This window comes from Anguilla anguilla, chromosome 4 (genome assembly GCF_013347855.1).
Source record: "Anguilla anguilla isolate fAngAng1 chromosome 4, fAngAng1.pri, whole genome shotgun sequence".
Classification (NCBI taxonomy): Eukaryota; Metazoa; Chordata; class Actinopteri; order Anguilliformes; family Anguillidae; genus Anguilla; species Anguilla anguilla.
The window spans coordinates 5,011,954-5,034,198 of NC_049204.1; the positions used below are offsets into that span (position 1 = coordinate 5,011,954).

The following is a 22,245-nucleotide window of genomic DNA, read 5'->3' on the forward strand; positions in this document are numbered from 1 at the left end:
GGAATACAGGCTGCCAAATATGGGTTCTTTGAAATGCTCTTTTTTCATTATTGCTTGTCCAGGTTTTCACAACTGAGCCAAAGCACCTTGCAGACTGTACTTTCGGTGTTGTATGGCAGTTTTAAAGCACTCAGACTGCCCTACTTTCGAGTAAAAACTAAAAAGAACTCCAGAGCTCTTGTTTTTCGATTGCTGAGCAGAAACACTGATTCACAAGAACATTCAATTTTTCATAGAAAAAAATGCAAATTTTCAGCAGCAAATTAGATTAAGAATTTTAAATAAAAATGTTAAAATATATAATTGATCATTTACAATTAATAGCTGCCTTTTTCCGGTACTGCTAAAAGCCAACATTTAGAAACAGGCATCTGGAAAGTAGAAAAAAAAAGAATGTCAGGCAATAAAAAGAAGACCTTAGAACAGAAGAGAAGAAAAAAGAAGAACACGTCTGGTAAACACTGAAGACACCAATGAACTAAACAGACAAGTCGTAAAAAGGCCAGTTAATGGGGACTGGTGGAGCTATGGAGAACGGGTGTTTTGTCAATGTCACTGAGGGAACGGGAGAGGGTGTGGGGTGGGGTGGGGTGGGGAGGAGGCTTACTGTACACTAGCAGGACCACACACAGACACATTTCTGCAGATTCCAGACACATTACAGTGTTCCAAACACATTAAGGCATTCCAAACGCATTACGGCGTTCCAAACAATTAGTGTTCTAAACACATCACAGTGTTCCAAACGCATAACAGTTTTCTAAGCACTGGGGGCAATAGGTTTCCTTTGTCCGCCTTCAGTCGCAGGTTTTTAAAAGCATAGTTTTAAGGAGGCGTATCATGCATATGCGATAGACCTGATTTGACTGTTAATGTACTCTTCAGGCTACACCTCTCCCCATCCCTCCCTACCTCCCTGTAGTCCCTAATTGACTATGTAATCTTAGGGTTGTGGCTAGGTAAGCTGTTTATCCTAAAGTTGACTTAGCTATTTCACTTGTGCCTACTCTATTGCTATTGCTTGTTCTATTTGCACAGACTGCTTTGTTACTGTTTTTGTTGTGTTAGTCAGATTAACCTACAGGGTCCAAGTTAAACTACACAATCGTTCCTTGCATTTGGAACTGTACTTCCCTCTAGGGTTTTCAACAAACTCGTTCCTGGTTTTGTTCATACACTTTGTTGTACGTCGCTCTGGATAAGAGCGTCTGCCAAATGCCTGTAATGTAATGTAATGTAATGTACATGTTCCTTATACTGCACCAATTTAAGAGCATGCATACATTTTTTAAAAAGATAATGAATGCATAAAGCAGATAATGAATGCATACACACACTTAAAACATAAAAATAAATAATTACTGAAATAGAAATATGAAGGCATACAAAGAAAACACAAATTAAATTTCAAATTTGTGTCTTGATACTGCAGTACAGCAATGGAGCCTGGACATTTGAAGCATATCTATATGTACCTCATACTGACCAATGGCTAAACAATTTAAATTACCTCAGCCAAAATTCTACAACAAAAAAAAACACATTTTACTCTAAGCCTTTGTCACAATGTCAACAAATGAAATCTAAGTTTGAAGAGAATCTTCATAGTCTCATTCAGTGGATAGGAAATGTTTGTGTTGACTGGGTCACCATGGTTACAGCTGAGCGGGATGGAGAGGTTTTGGAACAGAGGATCCAAGCAGCCTGGCTGAGCTACAGCAGCTTGTGAACGGTTCTCTGGGCCAGGGTCCGAGCCATCCCCAGTTGATGAAGCCAGGGCTTCTCTGTAAAGGCACTGAAACAGAGGAATGTCATGTCAGTCTACACCAGTGGTCTGTAGCCTTGAGCAGGTGGCCGTATGATTGTCTGCCATCTAGCTGCTGGAGGACTGAATTACAGACTGTAAAACCTGATTTTTGGAAGCAATCAGCCCTTAGTAAATGCCAGTGTACTGAATATGTGGCTTTCAGATGACTCACCTTGCCAGGGCCAAACAGTAGATGGCGTTCTCTCGCGTGGTCCGGCCGCTGTGCTTGGTGAAGGAGTCGAGGGAGGAGGAGAGGATGAGGGAGGAGTTCGGCGAGGCGTAGATGAACCGAGGCCGCGGGTTGGTGTCTCGGCTGACGGCGGGAAGCGGAACCTTGCTCCGCCAGGTGTTCCTGTTCTGATCCCTGCCCTCAGCCGAACGCACTTCCCGCGCCTCCCCCGGTCCGTCCCCCGCGCCGCTCCCCTCGCGCCCACGGCCAACCGGCGCGTCGGGACGCAAACGGGGCAGCCGGCCCGGTGCGTTCTGGGTAGCCGGACCCGGGGGAGGCTGGGAGCAGCGGCGGTTCGGGTCGCGCACCGCCATCAGAGCAGGGAGGAGGCGACCTCTGAGCCGCGCCCCGGCCCCGGCCCTGGCGGCCTTGCTCCAGGGCTTCGAGGTCATTTCCGGGACGGTGAAGCCGTCGACCAGGACGGTGTCGCCGACCCTGGCCCTGGAGGGCGCCCTCTGCCTCTGGCTCTGGCTCTGGCTCCACCGGCAGGCCCTCCTCTGGGCCCTGCAGGCCCAGCGCTTGACCTGGATGTAGACGCCCATGGTGAGCGCCAGGCCCGGGAAGGAGACGGCGGACCAGAGCTTGGCGACCAGGTAGCGCACGCAGTCGCGGCGGCCGCCCCGGAGCGCCATCCGCAGCGGCGTGAGGCCCGCCGGGTCCCGGCAGGACAGGTTCAGCACGCTGCTGCCCACGAACGACTTCAGGATGTGCAGCTGGCCGGCCTCCACGGCCGCGTGGACGGGGCACTTGCCGGTTTCGGGGTGGTCCGTGTCCCGGCACCACATCCGGTGAGGGTGCACCCCGACCGGCTCCTCCGCCCGCACCCCCTTGCGCAGCAGCCAGCTCGCCAGGTCCAGGTGCCCGAAAAAGGCCGCCACGTACAGGGCCACCCTCTGCTGGAACCTGCGACACCGACACAGGGGGGCATGTTTACCCCCTCACCCAAAATCCTGACAGTCTCCCATAGGCATGGAGCATATCCATCCACTGTAGCCATACAAGCTTCTTTTCACTCTATTAGCCTAGCGCTAGAAGCTTGAACTGATTTGTACTGCAATTCTTACTGTGAAGTACAAGTATGGAAATGGAAACACTTGACCCTTATGGTAATGGAATAGAAAGTATCCTGAAATATATTGCAATACTTCACAATACATATATATATATATATTTGGCCAATATTAAAATTATGGCCAGTTTTTCACTGCAGGAACAGACCTCATCACAGGCTCCTCCTCGGACAGATAGCGCTGGACAGTGCGCTTGTGGCCCAGAAGGGCCCCCCTCAGGAGCTCTGTCCACCCGTCCCAGGTGTCCAGGCGAAGAGTGGCCCCTGGGAACACACATTACAGCAGGGATGATCAACTGTGAGCCCCGAGGGGTGGTGGGGGCCGGGGGGTGGGCACAAATGTGGCCCACTATTGCAATACTTTTGGCTTTTCTCAAGAGTTTTACAAGCATTTATGCCAAATTTATGTCAAATTTCTCCACACGTGGCAAGCAAGATTAGGATTAGGGCTTCAGAATTTCCCTGGCCTGTTTTCAGTCAAAAACAGATTTAAAAATACTTACAGATAAAGGTTCAATATATTTGCAGAACCAGAACTAGACCAATAAAAAACAACCCCTCAGCCAAAAGACTAACCAGCATTAACAAAAAAAAACATTAAGAAACATTTATCATAGCTTGTGTGCTGCCCTTTCGCTTATGCGGTTTACACACTGGATGAGCCACCCAGCACCCTCGAAGTCAGAAACCTTCAATGCGACACAAGCCGCACGGAGCGCGGGAACGCACCCACTTCGACGCCGTACTCGTCCAGCCGGGTGCAGTCGTAGAGCTCCAGGCCGCCCGGGGTGGACAGCCGAAACGCCCCGACTGGGAGGCCGCTCCGGCGGGACACCAGGGACCTCAGCGCGGAGCCGGAGGCGGTCAGGAGGAACACCGTCCCCATCAGGGACAGCGTCTCCCCCGTCACCGGGCTGAAGACGTGCAGGACGGGCTTGTCCTCTTCCTGAAAGACAATTCATAACCCATACATAACGCCTGAGAGATAATGTATAACCCATTCATAAACCTGAGAGATAATGCATAACCCATTCATAAACCCTGAGAGATAATGTATAACCCATTCATAAACCCTGAGAGATAATGTATAACCCATTCATAAACCCTGAGAGATAATGTATAACCCATTCGATAATGCATAATCCATTCATAAACCTGAGAGATAATGCATAACCCATTCATAAACTAGTATACCCCATGCAATTATTACTATGTTGCAAGGCAGTACCAAATAAACTATTCACACAAGAAAGTACGAATATGGTATTATGAGTGGGGTGTATTTCATGACATGGTCACTGAGGTCTGCCCCCTGTGGCAGGTGAGTGTAACTGCATTGGGAGAATACACAGAGAACTGCTGTAGCGTTTTGTGTTTAATCGTACAAAGATGAGATTTTTGAAATTTTTATGTTCCATATATGACATTTATTGCTCACAATGTTCCTTTTCCAGGCATTCAGATTTGTCAACTCAACGTATTATTAATTTATTCTATACTTTTCACAGAACATCATGCTTTGAGTGATATGTTGACCTGTATTCAATCAACATTTATCATTAACATTGACTTGCAAGTAAAATGCAAGCCTTACACGTTTTCTTCACCAGCTCAGATTGGCAAGTTAGCTGTAGTGATCACTGAACTTGACACTGAATGTTTAAATACAAGCAGAAAAAAACAGTTTTTAACTGTTAGCCAAAGTTGAGGACACACAGTATCTTTTCTGAATCCTTAATTCTCAAAAGCAACAAAAGTCTCACAAGGCATTAATAGTGGACAACGGAAAACGCGGTCATCTCTAACTTAGGGCTGCAACATATAATACAGAGAGCTGTTTGCGTCGGCTGGGATTGTCCCCCCAATTGATACGACGTCCAATAGGGTCTCTCACAAAGATGGGTCCACTTTACAGTGTCATGCCTGTCTGTCCCCATGGCAACCGTATAACGACGCTCTGCATTTCAATACGCTGCCGACGAGGGTCCAGTTGGTGGAGCCCTGCCTGGGCTTTTTGTCTGGAAATCCGTGTTTTAGAAAGTGAGACGTCTGCCGTTCAGAGATGACATCATGCTAGTCATTTGTTGTTTTTTGCTGATGCACCGTGGAATCAACTAATTCTTCTTCTGGTAATAAACTGTTAAGAATTTTTTTTACACTCCCTTGATAAAATTATTTTTTTTAAAGGGTATTCAGAGGGTATCCTACCCTTCCCACAGAGATGATAGTCATCTAACAACGTTTAAGCCAGTAAACGAGGTCTCCTGCTTATTGTGTTGACTGTGCGGAGTCCTCTTATACTGCTGGAAAGCTCTTCTACCTGAAGTATGGAAAGTCAAGAGGGACGGTCAAGAGCAGTTTATTCACTCTTGAACTCAAAGAGCTTTGAAGTGGCCAGCGTTTGTTTTCCCTGTAAAAATCAAACTACTCTCAACTAAATTGTCATAAGACACTCAGCTCTATTCCCGGGGGGGCTAGTGTGTGTTTGCTGGTTTTTAAAAATAATTTTGGATTTTGGTGCATGATGGATTTGGCCCTGTATATACAATACAGCAGGTGCATGATGGGAAGGTTCAGCACTGTATGTAGAGCAGGAGCATGATGGGAAGGTTGGGCCCTGTATATATCAGGTTGGGCCCTGTATATACAGCAGGTGCATGATGGGAAGCTTGTGTCCCGCATATAGAGCATGATGGGAAGGTTGGGTCCTGTGTATACAGCAGGTGCATGATGGGAAGCTTGTGTCCCGCATATAGAGCATGATGGGAAGCTTGTGTCCCGCATATAGAGCATGATGGGAAGGCTGGACCTTGTACATGCAGCAGGTGCATGATGGGAAGGTTGGGTCCTGTGTATACAGCAGGTGCATGATGGGAAGGTTGGGTCCTGTGTATACAGCAGGTGCATGATGGGAAGGTTGGGTCCTGTGTATACAGCAGGTGCATGATGGGAAAGTTGGGTCCTGTGTATACAGCAGGTGCATGATGGGAAGGTTGGGTCCTGCATATACAGCAGGTGCATGATAGGAAGGCTGGACCTTGTACATACAGCAGGTGCATGATGGGAAGGTTGGGTCCTGTGTATACAGCAGGTGCATGATGGGAAGGTTGGGTCCTGCGTATACAGCAGGTGCATGATGGGAAGGTTTAGTGGGCGGGTACCTTCAGCAGGCAGCGAATGGTGCTGCAGGGGGCGATCCCGATGTCCGGCAGGGACCAGCCGTCCTGCAGGGAGGCTCCCGCGTAGCTCAGCTCCAGGTAGCGGCGGGTCCGTCTGTCGTCCGACAGCTGGACGTGAAAGAACTCCTGCGGGACGGAGAGCAAAGGCCCCGCACTCTTATAGGCTTCTGTTAAATATTTTATCACGCAGAGGCTGTGTTAAAAACCTTTGTTAAACCCTACCAAATGATTCGGGTCAAAAAAAAAAAAAAAAGAAAAGTTTTCCCCTTTGCTGCCTCCCTTCTTTTCTTTTCCTCCATCTCCCTCCCTCTCTCCCTCCCTCTCCCTCTCTCTCCCTCTCTCCCTTTCTCTCTCCCTTTCTCCCTCCCTCTCTCCCTCTCTCTCCACCCTTCCACCCTTATCTCTTTTGTCAAACATTGTGTTTGTAAAGTTTTGCACCGGGTCTCATAAATCATTTTTTACTGTAGTTCCTTTTTAAATGTATTTTTCTATGGTGGTCCACAGAGGACAAGTAGCTGGCAAATAATGACACTGTTTGCCTTTGAATTGCGCTCTTCGGTGTTGAGAGGCACCGTGCCATAGCCCCTAAATAATTACATTATAATGTTAAAAGCTGTCTGCTACAGCTAAATAAAGACCATCACCAGGACGGGTTTGAATAAACAACATTGGCCCCTTGCTTCCCTTGTGAAAAAGCCCCATTAAATCTGCTGATTGTTCTGTGAATAGTATCCAACGGCAAGCATTCAAACCACTGGAACTAGGAATAACTGCAGCTCAAAAGCAGCACTAATACATACAAAACGACAACAATTTTCATGGATTTTTCACACGCGGAGATATTCCCACGGCACATAGTATTTTACAAAAAAGTATGATTACATCGCCCCTGTAATGCAAGGCAAAAAAATAAATTATTCATCACGTTGCAGTCTGGATGAGCCAGTTGTTTTTTATTTCATCATCATTATTAGTATTATCGTTACCTTGATCATCTGCTTTATAGTCTTGACGGTGTGATGCTGGGAGATGTCAAAAGGCTCGCAGGAGCCTTCGAAGGCGATGAAGATCCTCATGCCCCAGAAGCTTCCGCCCCCCGTGCTGGCTGCTCCGGTGTGGCTTGGCTGGGGCAGTTTTGTGTATCAGGGACTGCAGGGGAACCTGCTGCTAGGAGAGCATGGCTTGGAGAAGGGGGGAGTGGGGGGGGGGAAGGTGGCAGGGGGGCGGGACAAGGCGACCCCTATCAGTCAGAGAGGCAGTAAAATAGAAAGAATACAAGTGGTAACGCGGTGCAGTGTGCGGGAGTTTTTTTATTTTTTAGGTTTAAAGGCATTGAAAGACAAAAGCAATTACAACCAACCAGCTAGATGCACATATTTTCCAGCAGTGTCTCACTCATCTATGATCTCATATAGTTGATTTCTTTAAGAAGAGTCCTCTCCGAGCACAAAAACACACACACACACACACATGCACGCACACACACACACATGCACACATGAATATACAAACACAAACACACACACAGGCATACACACACACACACAAGCACACACGCACGCACGCACGCACGCACACACACTCAAACACACACGCGCGCACACGCACACACAGGTATGCACACGCACACACATGCATGCATGCATGCACATACACACACAGACACACACACAGGCACGTACACACGTACACAGGCACACGCACACACGCACATGTATGCACACACACGCACAAATACACACACACACCTGCACACACACGCACGTTCTCCAACCTCTCTTATCTCCACAGCGTGTTACAGAGTTGCTCTGATATGCCGGACATGTGATAACTTGCTCCTGATTAAAAACACCACACATCTGCCGAGAAAATTATTATTGGTCATGTGATAGCAGCACAGCACACAGCACACACACACACACACACATCCTGCTCCACAATTACTGTGTTTGTCTGAATCGGCTGAGAGACATGCTCCTGTTAGCCCACTAAACCACCTCGGGCCAGACCCCCAATCGCACCTGCAACTTCCTGTTTGAAAAGCCCTCGTCAGCCAACGTCTCTCTCAATAAACCGCCACCGCCGGTCTTCCCAAAACCACAGACGCACATCTTAACAGGTTTTACGATTTCGCCTTTTCGGATTTCAGAAAATAAGCAGTAACCAATCTATAGTTTTCTTCCCTCCCCCCCGCCCCTTACCAAAGAAAAGCTGCCTGAAGAGAGCTCTTAACTTCGCGGTAAACGTGAGAGTTGTGGCAACGGCCAGACCAGCCCAGTCTGACTCTCAGTTCGCAAACAGAGCAACCGCAACAGTGAAACTCAATCCCCATCCGCGCGCTCGGTTTCGCCCCCGCGGAGTTTTAATGCCCGTTCTGCTCTCCCGTCGTCCTCAAGGCTCCGCAAAGCTACAGAGCATTACTACCCCCACGAGGAGGCGCGTTACGCAATGGAAAAATCACATTATGGCTTTCCTTCTGACTCCAGGGAAACATAAATCACAGCTAATGGCATGTTAGGGGGTCAGAGGTTTTTGGGGTCTGAGAAGTTGCTCTTTTTTTTTTGACAGAAGAGGTACTGATTTTCAAGCCTTTGGCTGTGCAATAACACATGATCTAATATGGCCTCCTAAGACCCAGCAATTCATGTTTGTCCCCTACAGGAGACTCGCCTTAATCTCAGGAAGCATAGATTTATTCTACGATGATGAAAGCTACACTACAAGGAACATTCAATAGAAATAAAATAAATATTATTTTTGAAAATATTTTCACGGCAATCCAAGACCACTTGTATTATGTAAAACAAGGAAAATACTTTTTTCTTTTTTTCAGAAGGATATTATCAGGTGTGGTTTTTCATGGTGATAAATATCTTATGAATCTACTGTAAGGCTGTAAGATTCTGTGGTTGTGATATTTTTGCTGACTAAACATCAGTCATTGCAACACAAAACTTTTTTGTGTTTTTAGATTTAATGAGAAATTATTCCTGTCACAAAATAAAATGTCAGAAATATTGTTATGAATTAATTAAATTCACTAAACGCGTGTTTTATTGCCAGGAATTCATTCACATTATCAGCATCTATCTTTAATGTGAGACAAACTCACCAACAAGTGCTTGGAGAGGATAAAAAGCTAACTTGTTACAGAGTTGCAGGTCTACAGACCGTTGAGGCCTAGAGCCAAGAGGTTCGAGGTTCGAGGTTCAAGACTCCAAGATTCAAAATTAAGTATGTGCTGAGATATCGGTCTACCCGAAACTTCCACGCACACTGAGGAGGGCAGCAAAGAGTTAAAGAGAACAGAAGTTTGTCTTTCAATTCAGGAGGAGCCGGCCGCTCTATTTCTGGCGGCTGCGCGATGTTGTGTTTGGTTCCTATAGTAACGCCCCGTGCAAGAAGAACAATGACGCGCGATCGGAGTTTTTACGCAGTGACTACACGAGGAGGCGCTTTACGCCGAGGGTGGACGGGCGTGTTTCTGGGAAGAGAAGGTCCCGTTTCCAACGGTCCTCCAGAATGGGTTTGGTCGTGTTTACGACACGATGCGTCAAGACCGCATGAGAGTGTAATGTGTGGATAAAAAACAGAAAACGAAGAATATGCTGAATTAGAAATTAGATTTCAGGTGCTGGTCCTATTGAAAAAAATGTACTCAGCTGAATACAGCATAAGCAAAGCTTAAATTCCGTTATTATTTCAAATATTCCTTTATATTAAGATGAATATTGTGAGATAATTTTCACCTGGAAGTTCTGCAACGTTGTTATTCCAGAGAGTTACGTCAGACAATCTGAACATACATTTGTATACTTATAACGAACACGCATTTTCTCTGTCTCTGAAATCTTCCATTCGTTCGGCCTTAATGTACATATTAAGTAGCCCACTGAGTCACAGAGAGAGACAAATATTTAAACTCAACTACTTTTTTCATGGCTGAGAACAGTACGAACAAATACTGTATGCAAATTTCACACCTTTGAACAAATGACCCTGTTAAGATTGGCTCTTGGAATGACTTTAAATGAGTTACATGCATTAGTCATTGAAAAAAAAAGTTTTTAAAAATCTAAAAATATATTTTTGATAAGAGACAGTCAAACTGTCATGGAATAAATCTTGACAGCCGTTAACTGCCTCTTTGGTTGTCCGAGAAATTGATTGTCAGCAATAATTAACCAATTCAAAAACACATTAATTATATTAGCCACAGACGTGGACTTTCCAACAACAAAAATAATCACAATGCAATACGTTGCTTTAAAGCTGTCATTTGATAATTTTACACAAGATGGCGCCAGAGCTTCACCAAACCAGCAGGATGTCATTACAGGAAGAGGATCTGTGAGTTGCCTTAGAGAGCGCATTTCCACTTCTATACAAATCTATACTCCGTTCCCAGTTATTTCAGCAAATAGGCTATTATCGCATGCACATATTGAAAAACGTCTGACAGAATACTCATGTAACAGTTTACATTGCCCTTTGGCATTTAATACGTGCTCTTGTTCGGAGCTAATTACAAACGGCATCACCCCTTACAACTGCACAGTAACACAGTACAACTGCTGTTATCCCCCTACACCCGTTACTATAGTCATGTTACCCTGATGATACAGAAATACATCCCGGTTAGCTGCGGTATTGCTACTCAATCAAATTTGATTTTCTTTTATTTAACCATCATTTTTTAACCCTTTTGAAGAGCACGGTTTTCTAGAACTCCAGAAGTCAGTGTTCCAGAACTCATGCTTTCATGTGCCTGTAGTGATTATTACATCAGCCTTATAACGTTCGGGTAAGAGCATTCTAATCACAATATTTGCGATCTTACACCTTAAAGGGTTAACTGAGAACTGTGTCCGTTCTGCAGTCATGACTCAGGGAATCGATGTGAGCAAGGGAATACAGTGGACTCTGTGGCCAATCAGACGACGGAAGGGGGTGGGGGGGTGCTTAGTTTTTGTGGGAATTTTAGGTCAACACCCCCTAGTCTTTCAATAAAAAAGTGCCATGGGATCCTTTTTATCACTGTGAGTCAGGACCTTGGTTTAACATTCTAACAGAAGGATGGATGAGTAAAGTCTTTCTCATGATGAAGAGATTGCTCATTACGTTGGAGCGATTTCATTCTAACAGGTGTTAGCGATTGAAATGATGTTGTTAAAATGTCTTGGTTTTTAGGCGTGAAAACATTCTGCTCTGAATTCTCTGGGTGGCTATTAAGACATTCCCTGTGGAAATTAAAAAAAAAAATTAACCATGTGATCTAGACCTATTTGTGAAGTAGTTGAGAAGTTGTGGTCTCGGGGAGTGTTGAACTGTGAAGACTTCATTACTCACCACAGTCTTACTCACTCAAACCTAGCTGCAATGTTGGGGGGGGGGGGACTTGTTATAACATTTTGTGTTGGCTGGGATATGACATCAAGTTATGCAATTAAAAGAGAACAAATTACCCAGGGCAGCAGCATTAACAACTGAGACTGAGAAACACTTGAAACATGTTTGCCTTGATTTTATTCTGAGATGACACTATAGTTATACAGTTATAGCTCTGTATCAGATTTAAGTTTTACTTTTGGGATAATTCAGTAGGAGAAACCCTGTCCAACTTCCCACTGCAGTCAGAACTGCAGAAACCCTGCCCATCTTCCCACTGCAGTCAGAACAGCAGAAACTCTGCCCATCTGCCCACTGCAGTCAGAACTACAGAAACCCTGCCCATCTTCCCACTGCCGTCAGAACAGCAGAAACCCTGCCCATCTTCTGACACACGTAGGCCCGCCTCTTCAGATCATGGCCGCCCCTGACCTTCCTTGGCCATCCTCTTCCTCTTTTGAATAATAATATTTCACGTATCATTCAGAATTATAGGTTAGCCACATAGTGGAATTCATTTTTCTTTACAGTGCTAATCGTCGGTTTGTTTGCCGAACTTTACACTTTTCTATCACAAATGGAACCTCCGTGCCTTCTTGGTGACGTTGCACTTTTATGCTCCTTAGACTAACACTAATGTTCTCCATTTTTTCTTAGTCACTCTGGATAAGAACGAGTGACTAAGAAAATACATTTCACTGCTAAGTGATTGCAACATAATAACATTAGAGGGTGTACCGTCGTTCACATTTGTGTGAAAGTGACACGCTAAGCACATGCTAAGGCTACGCTAACAGAACATCTCACACAGGACACCGTGAACTCCGGAGCTTCGAAGGCCACTGTTCGCAGAGTTGTCATGGCAACGGCTTCCTGACCGCACAGGAGCTGGCCAGGGCATTAGGCCGAATGCTATTACTGTGACGTTGCCGGTTTTAAAATTGTGTTGGCGGCCCCATATCTCTCAGAGAATCATCTGAGAACTGTCAGAATTACAGATTTCATTATGAATTTCAGAAAAAGGTTGGGGCGGTGCTTGGTGGTTGGGGAGAGGCAATTATCCAGTGAGTTTATTGGTGTGTTTCTATGTGGCTGAGGGGGGAGGGGGGGGGGCGTTGTTTCCTGAAAAAGTAATTGGTTCATTACCCTTCCCCCCCCATGAAATTACTTGTGTTTTTATAGCGGTGCATGGGGGGGGGGGGTGGTGGTTGTGCACAGACCAAGAGATAATGAAAACATCATAGGGGAGGGAGGGAGGTAGTTTATGGGAAATGAGAACTAATAGCGGTGTTGTGGGTCCCTGCCTCTGTACTGCACAGTAGATGGGCAGAACAGCGCTCGCTGCTGATATTTTCAGTAGAAAGCACCGGGATCAGAGCCATAAAGCTTAACTAAATTTACACAGTGAACCGCAGAGTAAACACCGGCTCATAACATCGTTTCTGCGCTGTGCAAAAAACACCGTACGCAACGGCAACACTATTTATACGCCAACCTTACTGAATACTGCACACACCATAAGGCACATAACAAATGCATTATAAAATGAGTTTAGAAATAGTATGTTGCAAATGTATGCAAAAAAAAAAAATGCAAAAAGCAAACAAATAGAAGAGGGGGCATCTTCCAAGAATGCTTCTCATCAAAAGACAGAACAGAGCACATAGATGCAGAAGCTCTGAGCATGCTCAGTTTTTTGACCAATAGGGCGAAAGTGTAGCGTACTGGTTAGGGAACTAGCTACCTCTCTCTGCAGCAGCAACCAGTGTTCAAGCTTGCTCTGAATGCACTCACAGGTTGTATAAAACAACCAGATGCTCCACTCCTGCATTCCTTGCCTCCTCTCTGCTTCTAAACTAGGGGAGGTCCCATCTGGTTATAGAAGTTTCTGGTGTTATATCGCAGTACAGAGCATCCATTGCCACAGCATTGACATTGGTCAAGCCCCTAAAAGGTTTCAAAGTTAACGATACAATGCTGAGCATCTGGTGGGTCTGTAGTCCTGCAGTTCCATCGTCCTCTGCTCCAATCTCTCATGCTTTCAAGCAGGGATACAGTCCATCCTAAATGTATTTTTGGATATTATTCAGATGCATTAAAAATTGTGACTCTGGACCAGGTGTGAATCTGCATGATGCCAGCAATACCTTCCACTAGTTACATAATAATAATCAATGCATCCAATGTATAATTACCTTAGAATATTGCAACCTTATTGAGCGTTCTCTCTTTATCTTCTATATGCCTCTGCGGCCATAAAATTATGCAGATATTCTTGGAGTATAAAATGAGTCCGGTTAGCCTGGTTTGGTCAGTTTGGTTTAACCTGTGTTGGCGTCACAGTGATCGATCACGGCGTTCTCCAATCAGCGGCAGAGACTGCTGAAGAGGCGGGTACAGATGTAGGAAGTTCACTGTGCACAAACTGCTCTGTGCTACTGCGAGTGTACTGTTGACATTTTTCTGAAATGGGATGGGAATTGTGGAATTATAGAATATCTTGCGCCAGCCATTCAAAGTGCGATTAATAGCAATGCTTTGTCATCAAACGCATCTTGTTTAAAGGGAGGAACGCATACTTCTACCACTTCTATTGTAAAGGTAATGAACATTTATTTACCATGTGTTTTTTGAGAGAATTACTTTAGACGGTCAGCGAACTGCTGTGTAATCACCAAGATGATAGCTAGCCAGATAGCTTGACACCTTGCAAATCATCATGACAGGTAGCTAATGAGTCTAGATGCGTGGATTACTCGTTGGCTACATACGAGATTGCTAATAGATCTAGCTAGTATCTCAAAGTTGCTACCTTGCTTGTTAGGCACCTAGTTATTGATGTTGCCACTACCACCGACCTGCTTTTGATTCTTGCATTGGTTAAATGCTTGTAATCTAACATTATAATCATTTGAGCCTACTAACGTTTACTCGGAGACATTGCTAGCCATCTGTTAAACCCATACACGTTTAATTGCGCGGAACAATGTTCATTAGCTATAATTGATTATAATAACTATAATAGTGACAGCGTTCTGAGTATTGTGGCCAGCTAACAAGCATGAGGTTACAGAGAATACTCAGAGCACCGTCACTATTTTAGCCAATGAAGATTGTTAATTATCTATTTCAGATCTACTTCACTCGCCTTGTAAGATGCATTGTTAAATAACTAACTGATTTATATCTTTGGTCTGTTTTAGTTTTTTTTGGTTTGTGCGGGTTATACACATGAGTTGCTGCAATGAATGAATCCACGTTGGCCTGTCGTTTACTGCTGCCACTCTCAGTTCAGGTGGATTGTACAACTGGACTACAAATTCACGCGAAGACGCAGCTGTGAAATAATGAAGGCGAATCACGTGCAGTGAGCCCCTCCTTTGCACTGGTCTGATCTGACCGTGCTGAACATGTTATTATAGTGACAGGTGGAAGAAGCTCTCATTAGCTGTTATTGATATTAGGCATCCCTCCCACGGTAGCATTCCTGTTACCAGGGCCTCAATCCTGCCTAGTTACCATTCTTTGGTAGACCAGAGGAGGCACTGAGTTTATAATATAGCCGACTGAGTGGGCGTACACAACAACGTCGGGAGGGTTATTCCTAGTTTCTCTCCGTTGTAAATATTCCTCCGTCTCTTTGTCCTTAGCTTCCACGCTTTATGAGAAAAGCTTCTCCTTTTTGTTCATCCTCCTTGTTGAATGAATCCATGCAGAACAAGCGGAGAGGACGCAGGAATTCAGTGAAGGTGCTGAGCCTCGTTTCCCCAAAACTATTTTTTTCCCTCCTCAGGGCCAATATTGACATCCATTCCCTCACTCTCCCCCTCATTAATACCCCGGACGGAGAGGTCGACTCACTCCTCCAGCTGAGCTTGAGTCTCGGGGCCGTGTTGCTGAGTTGGTGGTCACAGCGGGGGGCATCTACACTGGCATACTACACAGTGTAATATGGAGGTGTAGTATAGACATGCATGTTAGGTGCACTCCGGCAGTTGCCCTTGACCAAGGCACTGGCCTCAGAACTTGAGTCGGTCCCCGGGCGCAGCACGGAGAGGCAGCTGCCCACTGCTTCTAGGTAACTAAGGATGGGTCAAATGCAGAGGGCAAATTACCCCACGGGGTTCAATGTTGTATTCTCTTATGGTTAGAGAAGCGGGTTTTAAAGAAGGGGTCCTTGGTTTGATTCCCAGGTTGGGTGCTGCTTGGCCATCAGCAGGAATGGACTGCATATAATAATAATTTTAAAAAGTAAGTTGTGTTAGTATGATCAAATGGCATGAGTTGTTAGAGTGCTTTCGAAATTGATGAATTACTAACAGACGTTAATAGCCGTGGTTGAATTGTTTGAGCCTCACTGTGCATGCTAGCGAGCTAGCCGAGCTACACCCCGCTACGCATGCTTGCTGTGTGAGTTCTGGTCTCTAGGGCACTGTAACCAGGTGAATATAAATCTCCAGCAGCACATTAGTAAGTGGGCCTCCCTGACCATAAACCATGAACCGTTTAGTAGCAGCCAGCAATCGCTCTGTTCTAAAGCTGTTTCACTGTGAAATGTTCTTCGCTGAACATTCTAACGCTGATGTCACAATCACTACCGGTAATAGAACGTCAGTGGAGTTCCGGAACACTAGCCTTTGCTAATAGTGTGATGGTTATTTTAAAAGCAGAGCAGACGGTCTACTCTTCATTTCATATCTTTGTGCTTTATTATTCTGGCAGGGAGAAAGCAGAGAGGGTAACAGACAGGGAAAGAAGGGGATCACAGCTCAGGAAAGGGCCATGGCTGGGCTCGAACCCCAAACCGTCCATGCGGAGGAACTCATATACGGCTCAAAATCCGACTGCCCTACATACTGCGGCACACGTCTCGCCTAATAAAGCCAGGGCCGGCCCGTGGCATAAACGCTCTATGCGGTTGTTTAGGGCCACAACCGCTTGGGGGGGCCACACGACCAGGAGGTGGGGCCACACAACCCCCCCCCCCCCCCCCGCTCGACAGAATTAAACAGCAAACGCCCCCCCCGCTCAGATAGATTTGCTTAGGGGCCACCCAAATTCTAGGGTCAGCCCTGAATAAAGCTGTCATTAAGAGGGGAGGCCTTGTTTGCTTTTGCAGAAGGACTTGGTGTTGGTGTTGGTGTTGGTGGGGGGGTGGGGGGTGAGGGGGGGCTAGTTTTAATGTATTAGGGAAGCCGCTGGAGTGTGACGGAAGCTGACCGGACTCATAACGGGGTCAATTCACCGTGGATCTCTCACTTATGAAGCGCCTGTTTCAAAAGGCCCACCTCTGCCGCGTCACCCTGACGACGGGGCCGCAGTCGCCCGCCGATTATCCGCCACGTTCCCAGCGTGTCACATCGCGGGAGCCCTGAATGGCGGGAGGGAGTGGAGTACCCCGTCCCAAATCAGAACCGGGCGGCTGCCACGCCAGGAAGAGACAGGAGGGCCATGGCTCTCCTCGTGATGGCGATGCGATCGCGGTTCATTCGGTGCAGTGATGGGGTGGTTATCCCACCGGAGCACAGACCCTTCAGAGCTCAGAATCACTTGCGTTGACTGGGAGAAACTGACGTGCTGTTCAGTGGCTTCTGTGTCTGACACACTCCAAATTCATTACCGTGTTGTGCAAGTCAATGAAGGCCATTGTGAATCTAAACAACTTCTTTTTGAGTGCAATTATCCACTGTCACCTTTTAAAATTTTTTAAAAAAAAGTATTAAATAGACATTATATATATATTTTTATCTGGTGTACAGGGTGGAGGGTGTGTGTGCATGTGTGCATGTGTGTGTGTGAGGGAAGCAGATCTCAGGTATGTTACCTGTACAGGTGAGGGAATCAGGTCTCAGGTGTGTTACCTGTATAGGTGACGGAAGCAGGCATCTCAGGTGTGTTCCCTGTGAAGGAGAGAGAAGCAGGTTTCAGGTGTGTTACCTGTACAGGTGAGGGAAGCAGGTCAGGTGTGTTACTTGTACAGGTGAGGGAAGCAGGCTCCTCAGGTGTGTTACCTGTGCAGGAGAGAGAAGCAGGTGCCTCAGGTGTGTTACCTGTATAGGTGAGGGAAGCAGGCTCCTCAGGTGTGTTGCCTGTGCAGGAGAGAGAAGTAGGTCACATGTATTACCTGTCCATGCAGGTGCTGAGCTCGGCATGAAAGATGCTGCTCTCCCTGGGGATGCAGATCCACACCATCTTCATCATGCAGCTCTTCGTCTTCCTCCACCTACTGCCCGTGGAGGCTGACATCTCCGCAGTGAGTACACCTGTCCCACCAGCAGGAGCATGCAGCGAATGTGCAATGAATGATGGTTTATGTAGTAGTAGCATAAGTAATGTCCTTAGACAGCAAAACCCCTGAAACACCCAGTAGCTGTGAATGTAAAGCAGACAGGTCATCAGAAACTCAATTCAATTAAATTTTATTTGTATAGCGCTCTTTATAGAGAACTGTCACAAAGACACTTTACAGAGCAGCAAGGCAAGGAACTACTTTACAGAGTAAACTACTACTACGATATAAATATCATTCATTGCACTAAAGAACTGTCTGGGTTGATGGAAAAACAGAGCCTAAAACTGTAATAACAGGAAATAAGCCTAGAAAATAAGCTATCCCTTTCTTTAAATTTGTGTAACAGGGTTGGAATCTGTATCCTTTTCAAAACCGCAAAAGTTTATTACAAGCAAATTCTGTCCCATTTGGACTGATAATCCCCTTTTTGCATAACTAGTATTTTAACACTTTGGTGTCCTGTGAGGAAGTGGGCTATTAACATGAAAATGATCTACGAGTCGTAAAAGAGGTAGCTCTGCCGCCAAATATGTCCTGGGACCCCAGTGACTCCGAAAGTGGGAAATTAATTATGGGAACCTTTGACTGGCAAGTTTGGCTGTGCTGAACCATTGATGGTAAATGGACTGCATTTATATAGCGCTTTTATCCAAAGCGCTTTACAATTGATGCCTCTCATTCACCAGAGCAGTTAGGGGTTAGGTGTCTTGCTCAGGGACACTTCGACACGCCCAGGGCGGGGATCGAACCAGCAACCCTCCAACTGCCAGACAACCGCTCTTAGCTCCTGAGCTAGGTCGCCTTTGATCTTCTGGAACGTACCTGTCAATCAGAATGCCCTTTCTGTGATGTCATAGACCATCTAAGAAACATTTTCAGTTGAGTGAATCCATTATTTAGGATCAATATGGCTTCTGTTTTATCCTCTGTGTTCTACGTCATATATTCTCTACTTCCACATTTATTTGTTGCTTCCCATCCACAAGTCATATCTCTGTTTTGTATTTAAATTTTTAAAAAAAATTTTCTTTGAAAGCACACTGTTAATTTCTCAAAACAGTTCTTTGTTTTTTAACCAGCTTTGACAAATGTCTTTGCGCTGTATGGTGTTTTTTTTCAGTACTCGTTTGACAACCGAACGGAGAACTTTGCGGACCTGCCGGCGAGGTTTGGGTTCAGGCTGCCCAGCGAGGGGCTAAAGGTAAGGAGTCCCAGGTGAGGCGGGGGAGGCCTGCGCAGGATCCGGCCCAGCTCACATGGGGGCTGGGGGGGTGGTGGGGGGGGGCACACTCATACCTGTGAGCCCTGCTCCCTGCTGTTCAGTCCGCCTGGTTTCGGGTCGCAGGGTCATAGCAGAGAGAGAAGGGGACAGAGAAGTTACCACAATGCAGGAAGTGCCATGGCGGGGAATCAATCCCCAGTCACATGGGGGGGGGGTTGCACATTTCCTCCCTCTGTTCAGGATGCCCAGGTGTAACTACAGGACCAATCCCATGCACGGATTCCTCCATCAGTTCGCATTGGCACCTGCTCCTTGGAGGCGGCACACGGGATCTCTTTCCAAATATAGTCTGCAGGTGCGCCAAGCGCTCATTGTGACTCTCCGGTGACTCATTTGGCGCTGGCATTTACCTGAGGGGAAGGCGGAGGTTCTTCAGAGCCAGGATCTGACTAATTAAACCTTAGGTGTGAGGTCACAAATGTGTGGTTTAGAATGTTCTTGACTGAACATTCTAATGCTGATGTCACAGTCACTTCCGGTAGTGGGACGTCAATGGAGTTCTGGAACACTGGCTTGGAATTTTGGGGGGAACATTCCTAAAAAAACCCTGCACTTCAGAGGGTTAAAGCTGGAAGCTGGCAGTGCCCTTGGGGCCTGCAGGGCTAATGCACACCTGGAGTGCCCAGGTTTGGTGAGGTTCGGTTAAATTTGGCCTCGATAACAAGCTAACTTTCAGCTGGAACTCCTTCGCTCTGCTTGTGTTGGTCTTGCAGGTGAAATGGCGGATGTCTCTCCTTCACAGTAATTGTGTTCCCTCACGCTTGTGCTTTTGCATGCTGGTCTCTCTCTCTCTGTTTTTCTCTCTCTCCCTCTTTCTCTCTCTCTCGCTCTCTCTCTCGGTGGTTTCGCAAAAAATTCTGCCTGTCGCTTGTGTCATTCCTGTCTCGCTGTCCTGTCTGGCTGACACAGTTTGGTTCTCAGCGCGATTGGTGGCGGTAGGTTGCGGGCGCAGGAAATATTGCAGGAAGGGCATGTTTGTTTCCGTTATTGTGAGGTTTGATGGTAGCCTATGTGGTAAATGGACTGGTAAATGGACTGCATTTATATAGCGCTTTTATCCAAAGCGCTTTACAATTGATGCCTCTCATTCGCCAGAGCAGTTAGGGGTTAGGTGTCTTGCTCAGGGACACTTCGACACGCCCAGGGCGGGGTTTGAACCGGCAACCCTCCGACTGCCAGACAATCGGTCTTACCTCCTGAGCTATGTCGCTATGTGAACACGGCTGTGTTTTTTTGGGAGTTATTTTTTTGCGACGGTGCTCTCTGGTCGTGCCGTGTTTTACTGGGTGAGCTGGCCTGGCTGGCCGACCCACCCATGATCCCGTCTGTCCTTGGCCCGAGAACCAGCCTGACTCGTCACGGGCACGCCGAACGTACCGCCAAAATCGATCGGTACAAACATTGTGCGCTGTGAAGTAATACATTTCTCCAATTAAATTAAAACCAGCAGTGAAATGAGTGGGGAAAAACTGTGAATAAATACAGGACGCTATGCTTTCTGGAGTATCCCCGCATTTCTGGAAGATGGAAAGACTTAAAAACCCCTTTTTTGAGAGAGAGAGAGAGAGAGAGAGAGAGAGAGACCAAGAGAGTAAGAGACCCTCACCCAGAAACACAGGGAGGGAGAGAGAGAGATACACACGGAAGCGCAGATAGACAGACAGAGACAGAAAAAGAGACAAACAGGAGGGAGAGAGAGGGACAGTGAGAGAGACAGAGACACAGAAAGAGGCAAACAGCAGGGAGAGAGGGACAGGGGGAGTGATACAGAGAGAGAGACAGACTGGGGGGGGGGGGGGGGGGGGGGAGCTCAAAGCCTTACAGCCTGAAAGCCGCCTCCCCCCCCTCCCCCCCCAGACTGGGGAGGGTTACAAAGAGCATCCTGTTCTGAAGCTGCTGGGCACTGCGGAGATCACACATGTGGGAAGAACGTGGCCACTCATGACCAGCACATCTGATGGCGGGGACTGGGGGGGGGGGTCCTCCCCCCCCAATTCTGCGCCTAGGAACCATCGACTGACAGACGTTGTGCTTTCAGAACAAGGCCATATTGTTTTTCTCTCTCTCTCTTTTTTTTTTTTTTTTTTGGGCTTGTCATGTCATTCACCTGGCTGAACCGCACCTGCATACCTGGCCTATCTGTGCTTAGCATGATGTGAGACAAAGCCAGGACTGTGAGGAACGCAGACGGGCAGACCCCCCCCCCCCCCCACCCAGCCGTTCCCATCTGGAACAAAGAGGCACCCTACCTGACTTGGGGGGGGGTGGGGGGGGCACAGATTTTGGGGAATGCGCGTATTTGAAGAGTAAGGATGAATTTCGGCACAGAGCAAAGGTCATGTCTCTCAGCGTGTGCTAGGAGCACGGGGTTGGGGTTGGTGTTGGGGTCAGGCGAGGGGGTCGTGGTGGGGGGGGGGGGTTACATAACAGGGGCGGGGCTAGAAGGACCTCGGTCAGGCTTCCTGTCTTTCACGCTTTGCTGAAAACTAAGCAAATGGCGTCCTGCCTGACTGACTGCCTGTTCTCTGCCCTCTCTCACCACCTATAGCCCAGTCCCTCCCCGACCCTCTCCTGGGAACAAGCCTCTTTTTTTTTAACCCTTTGAAGAAGAGTAGGGGTTTTTTTTTTTGTTTGTTTTGGAATGTTTTTCAAAATTCTTAAGTCAGTGTTCTAGAACTCCCACTGCTTTCAGTCACCGGTAGCGATTGTGACATCAGCATTAGAATGTTCGGTTGAGAACATTCTAATCACACATTTGTGATCCTGCAACTTAAAAAGGGTTAAAAGAAAAATGGTGCACACATACAGACCAAGTATTTCCCAAGAGCGTTCGCAAAACGGTGGTGTGTGTGTGAATGAGAGGTATTGTACGTGTGTGACGGTGTGTAAAATAAAGTAGACCGCCTCCTAATGCATAGCTGTTATTCATCATTCTGTCACTAAGAGTGGGAGGTATGCCAATACTGCAGATACAGACCAGGACATAGAGTCAGTTTTCA

At 46.6% G+C, this 22,245-nt stretch overlaps 2 protein-coding genes across 5 annotated transcripts in view; one reads left to right on the top strand and one right to left on the bottom strand.

Moving 5' to 3' along the window:
* Positions 1-231: 231 nt before the first annotated feature.
* On the bottom strand, positions 232-17,517 carry LOC118226441 (protein ANKUB1-like). Of its 4 annotated transcripts, none has more exons than XM_035416052.1 (7): positions 17,497-17,517; positions 7,271-7,465; positions 6,267-6,410; positions 3,835-4,051; positions 3,255-3,369; positions 1,980-2,939; positions 232-1,795 (listed from the first exon to the last, which is right to left on the bottom strand). In XM_035416052.1, exons 2-7 carry the CDS (start codon positions 7,358-7,360, stop codon positions 1,714-1,716), a joined length of 1,608 nt encoding a protein of 535 aa, XP_035271943.1. In that variant the 5' UTR covers positions 7,361-7,465; positions 17,497-17,517; the 3' UTR covers positions 232-1,713. The 4 variants fall into 4 exon arrangements, with proteins under 4 accessions (XP_035271943.1, XP_035271941.1, XP_035271940.1 ...); XM_035416050.1 differs by lacking the exon at positions 17,497-17,517 and adding an exon at positions 8,486-8,694 and having other exon boundaries at positions 7,271-7,448; XM_035416049.1 differs by lacking the exon at positions 17,497-17,517 and adding an exon at positions 8,486-8,694.
* The window catches only part of LOC118226442 (E3 ubiquitin-protein ligase RNF13-like), a 37,767-nt gene continuing 29,586 nt past the window's right edge, over positions 14,065-22,245 (top strand). Inside the window, exons 1-3 of the mRNA XM_035416054.1 lie at positions 14,065-14,273; positions 17,809-17,925; positions 19,085-19,165. Of these exons, the coding sequence (XP_035271945.1) occupies positions 17,830-17,925; positions 19,085-19,165 (177 nt within the window). The 5' untranslated portion in view covers positions 14,065-14,273; positions 17,809-17,829. The remainder of the gene's footprint in view (positions 14,274-17,808; positions 17,926-19,084; positions 19,166-22,245) is intronic.

Bases quoted from the DNA above. Each gene is read 5' to 3' on its own strand.
- LOC118226441 (XM_035416052.1), bottom strand. From the start codon at position 7,360: ATGAGGATCTTCATCGCCTTCGAAGGCTCCTGCGAGCCTTTTGACATC. The intron at 4,052-6,266 runs GTACCCGCCCAC...ATTGTCTTTCAG, and splicing joins CCATTCGCTGCCTGCTGAAG to GAAGAGGACAAGCCCGTCCT. The intron at 1,796-1,979 runs GTGAGTCATCTG...CCTCTGTTTCAG, and splicing joins TACTGTTTGGCCCTGGCAAG to TGCCTTTACAGAGAAGCCCT.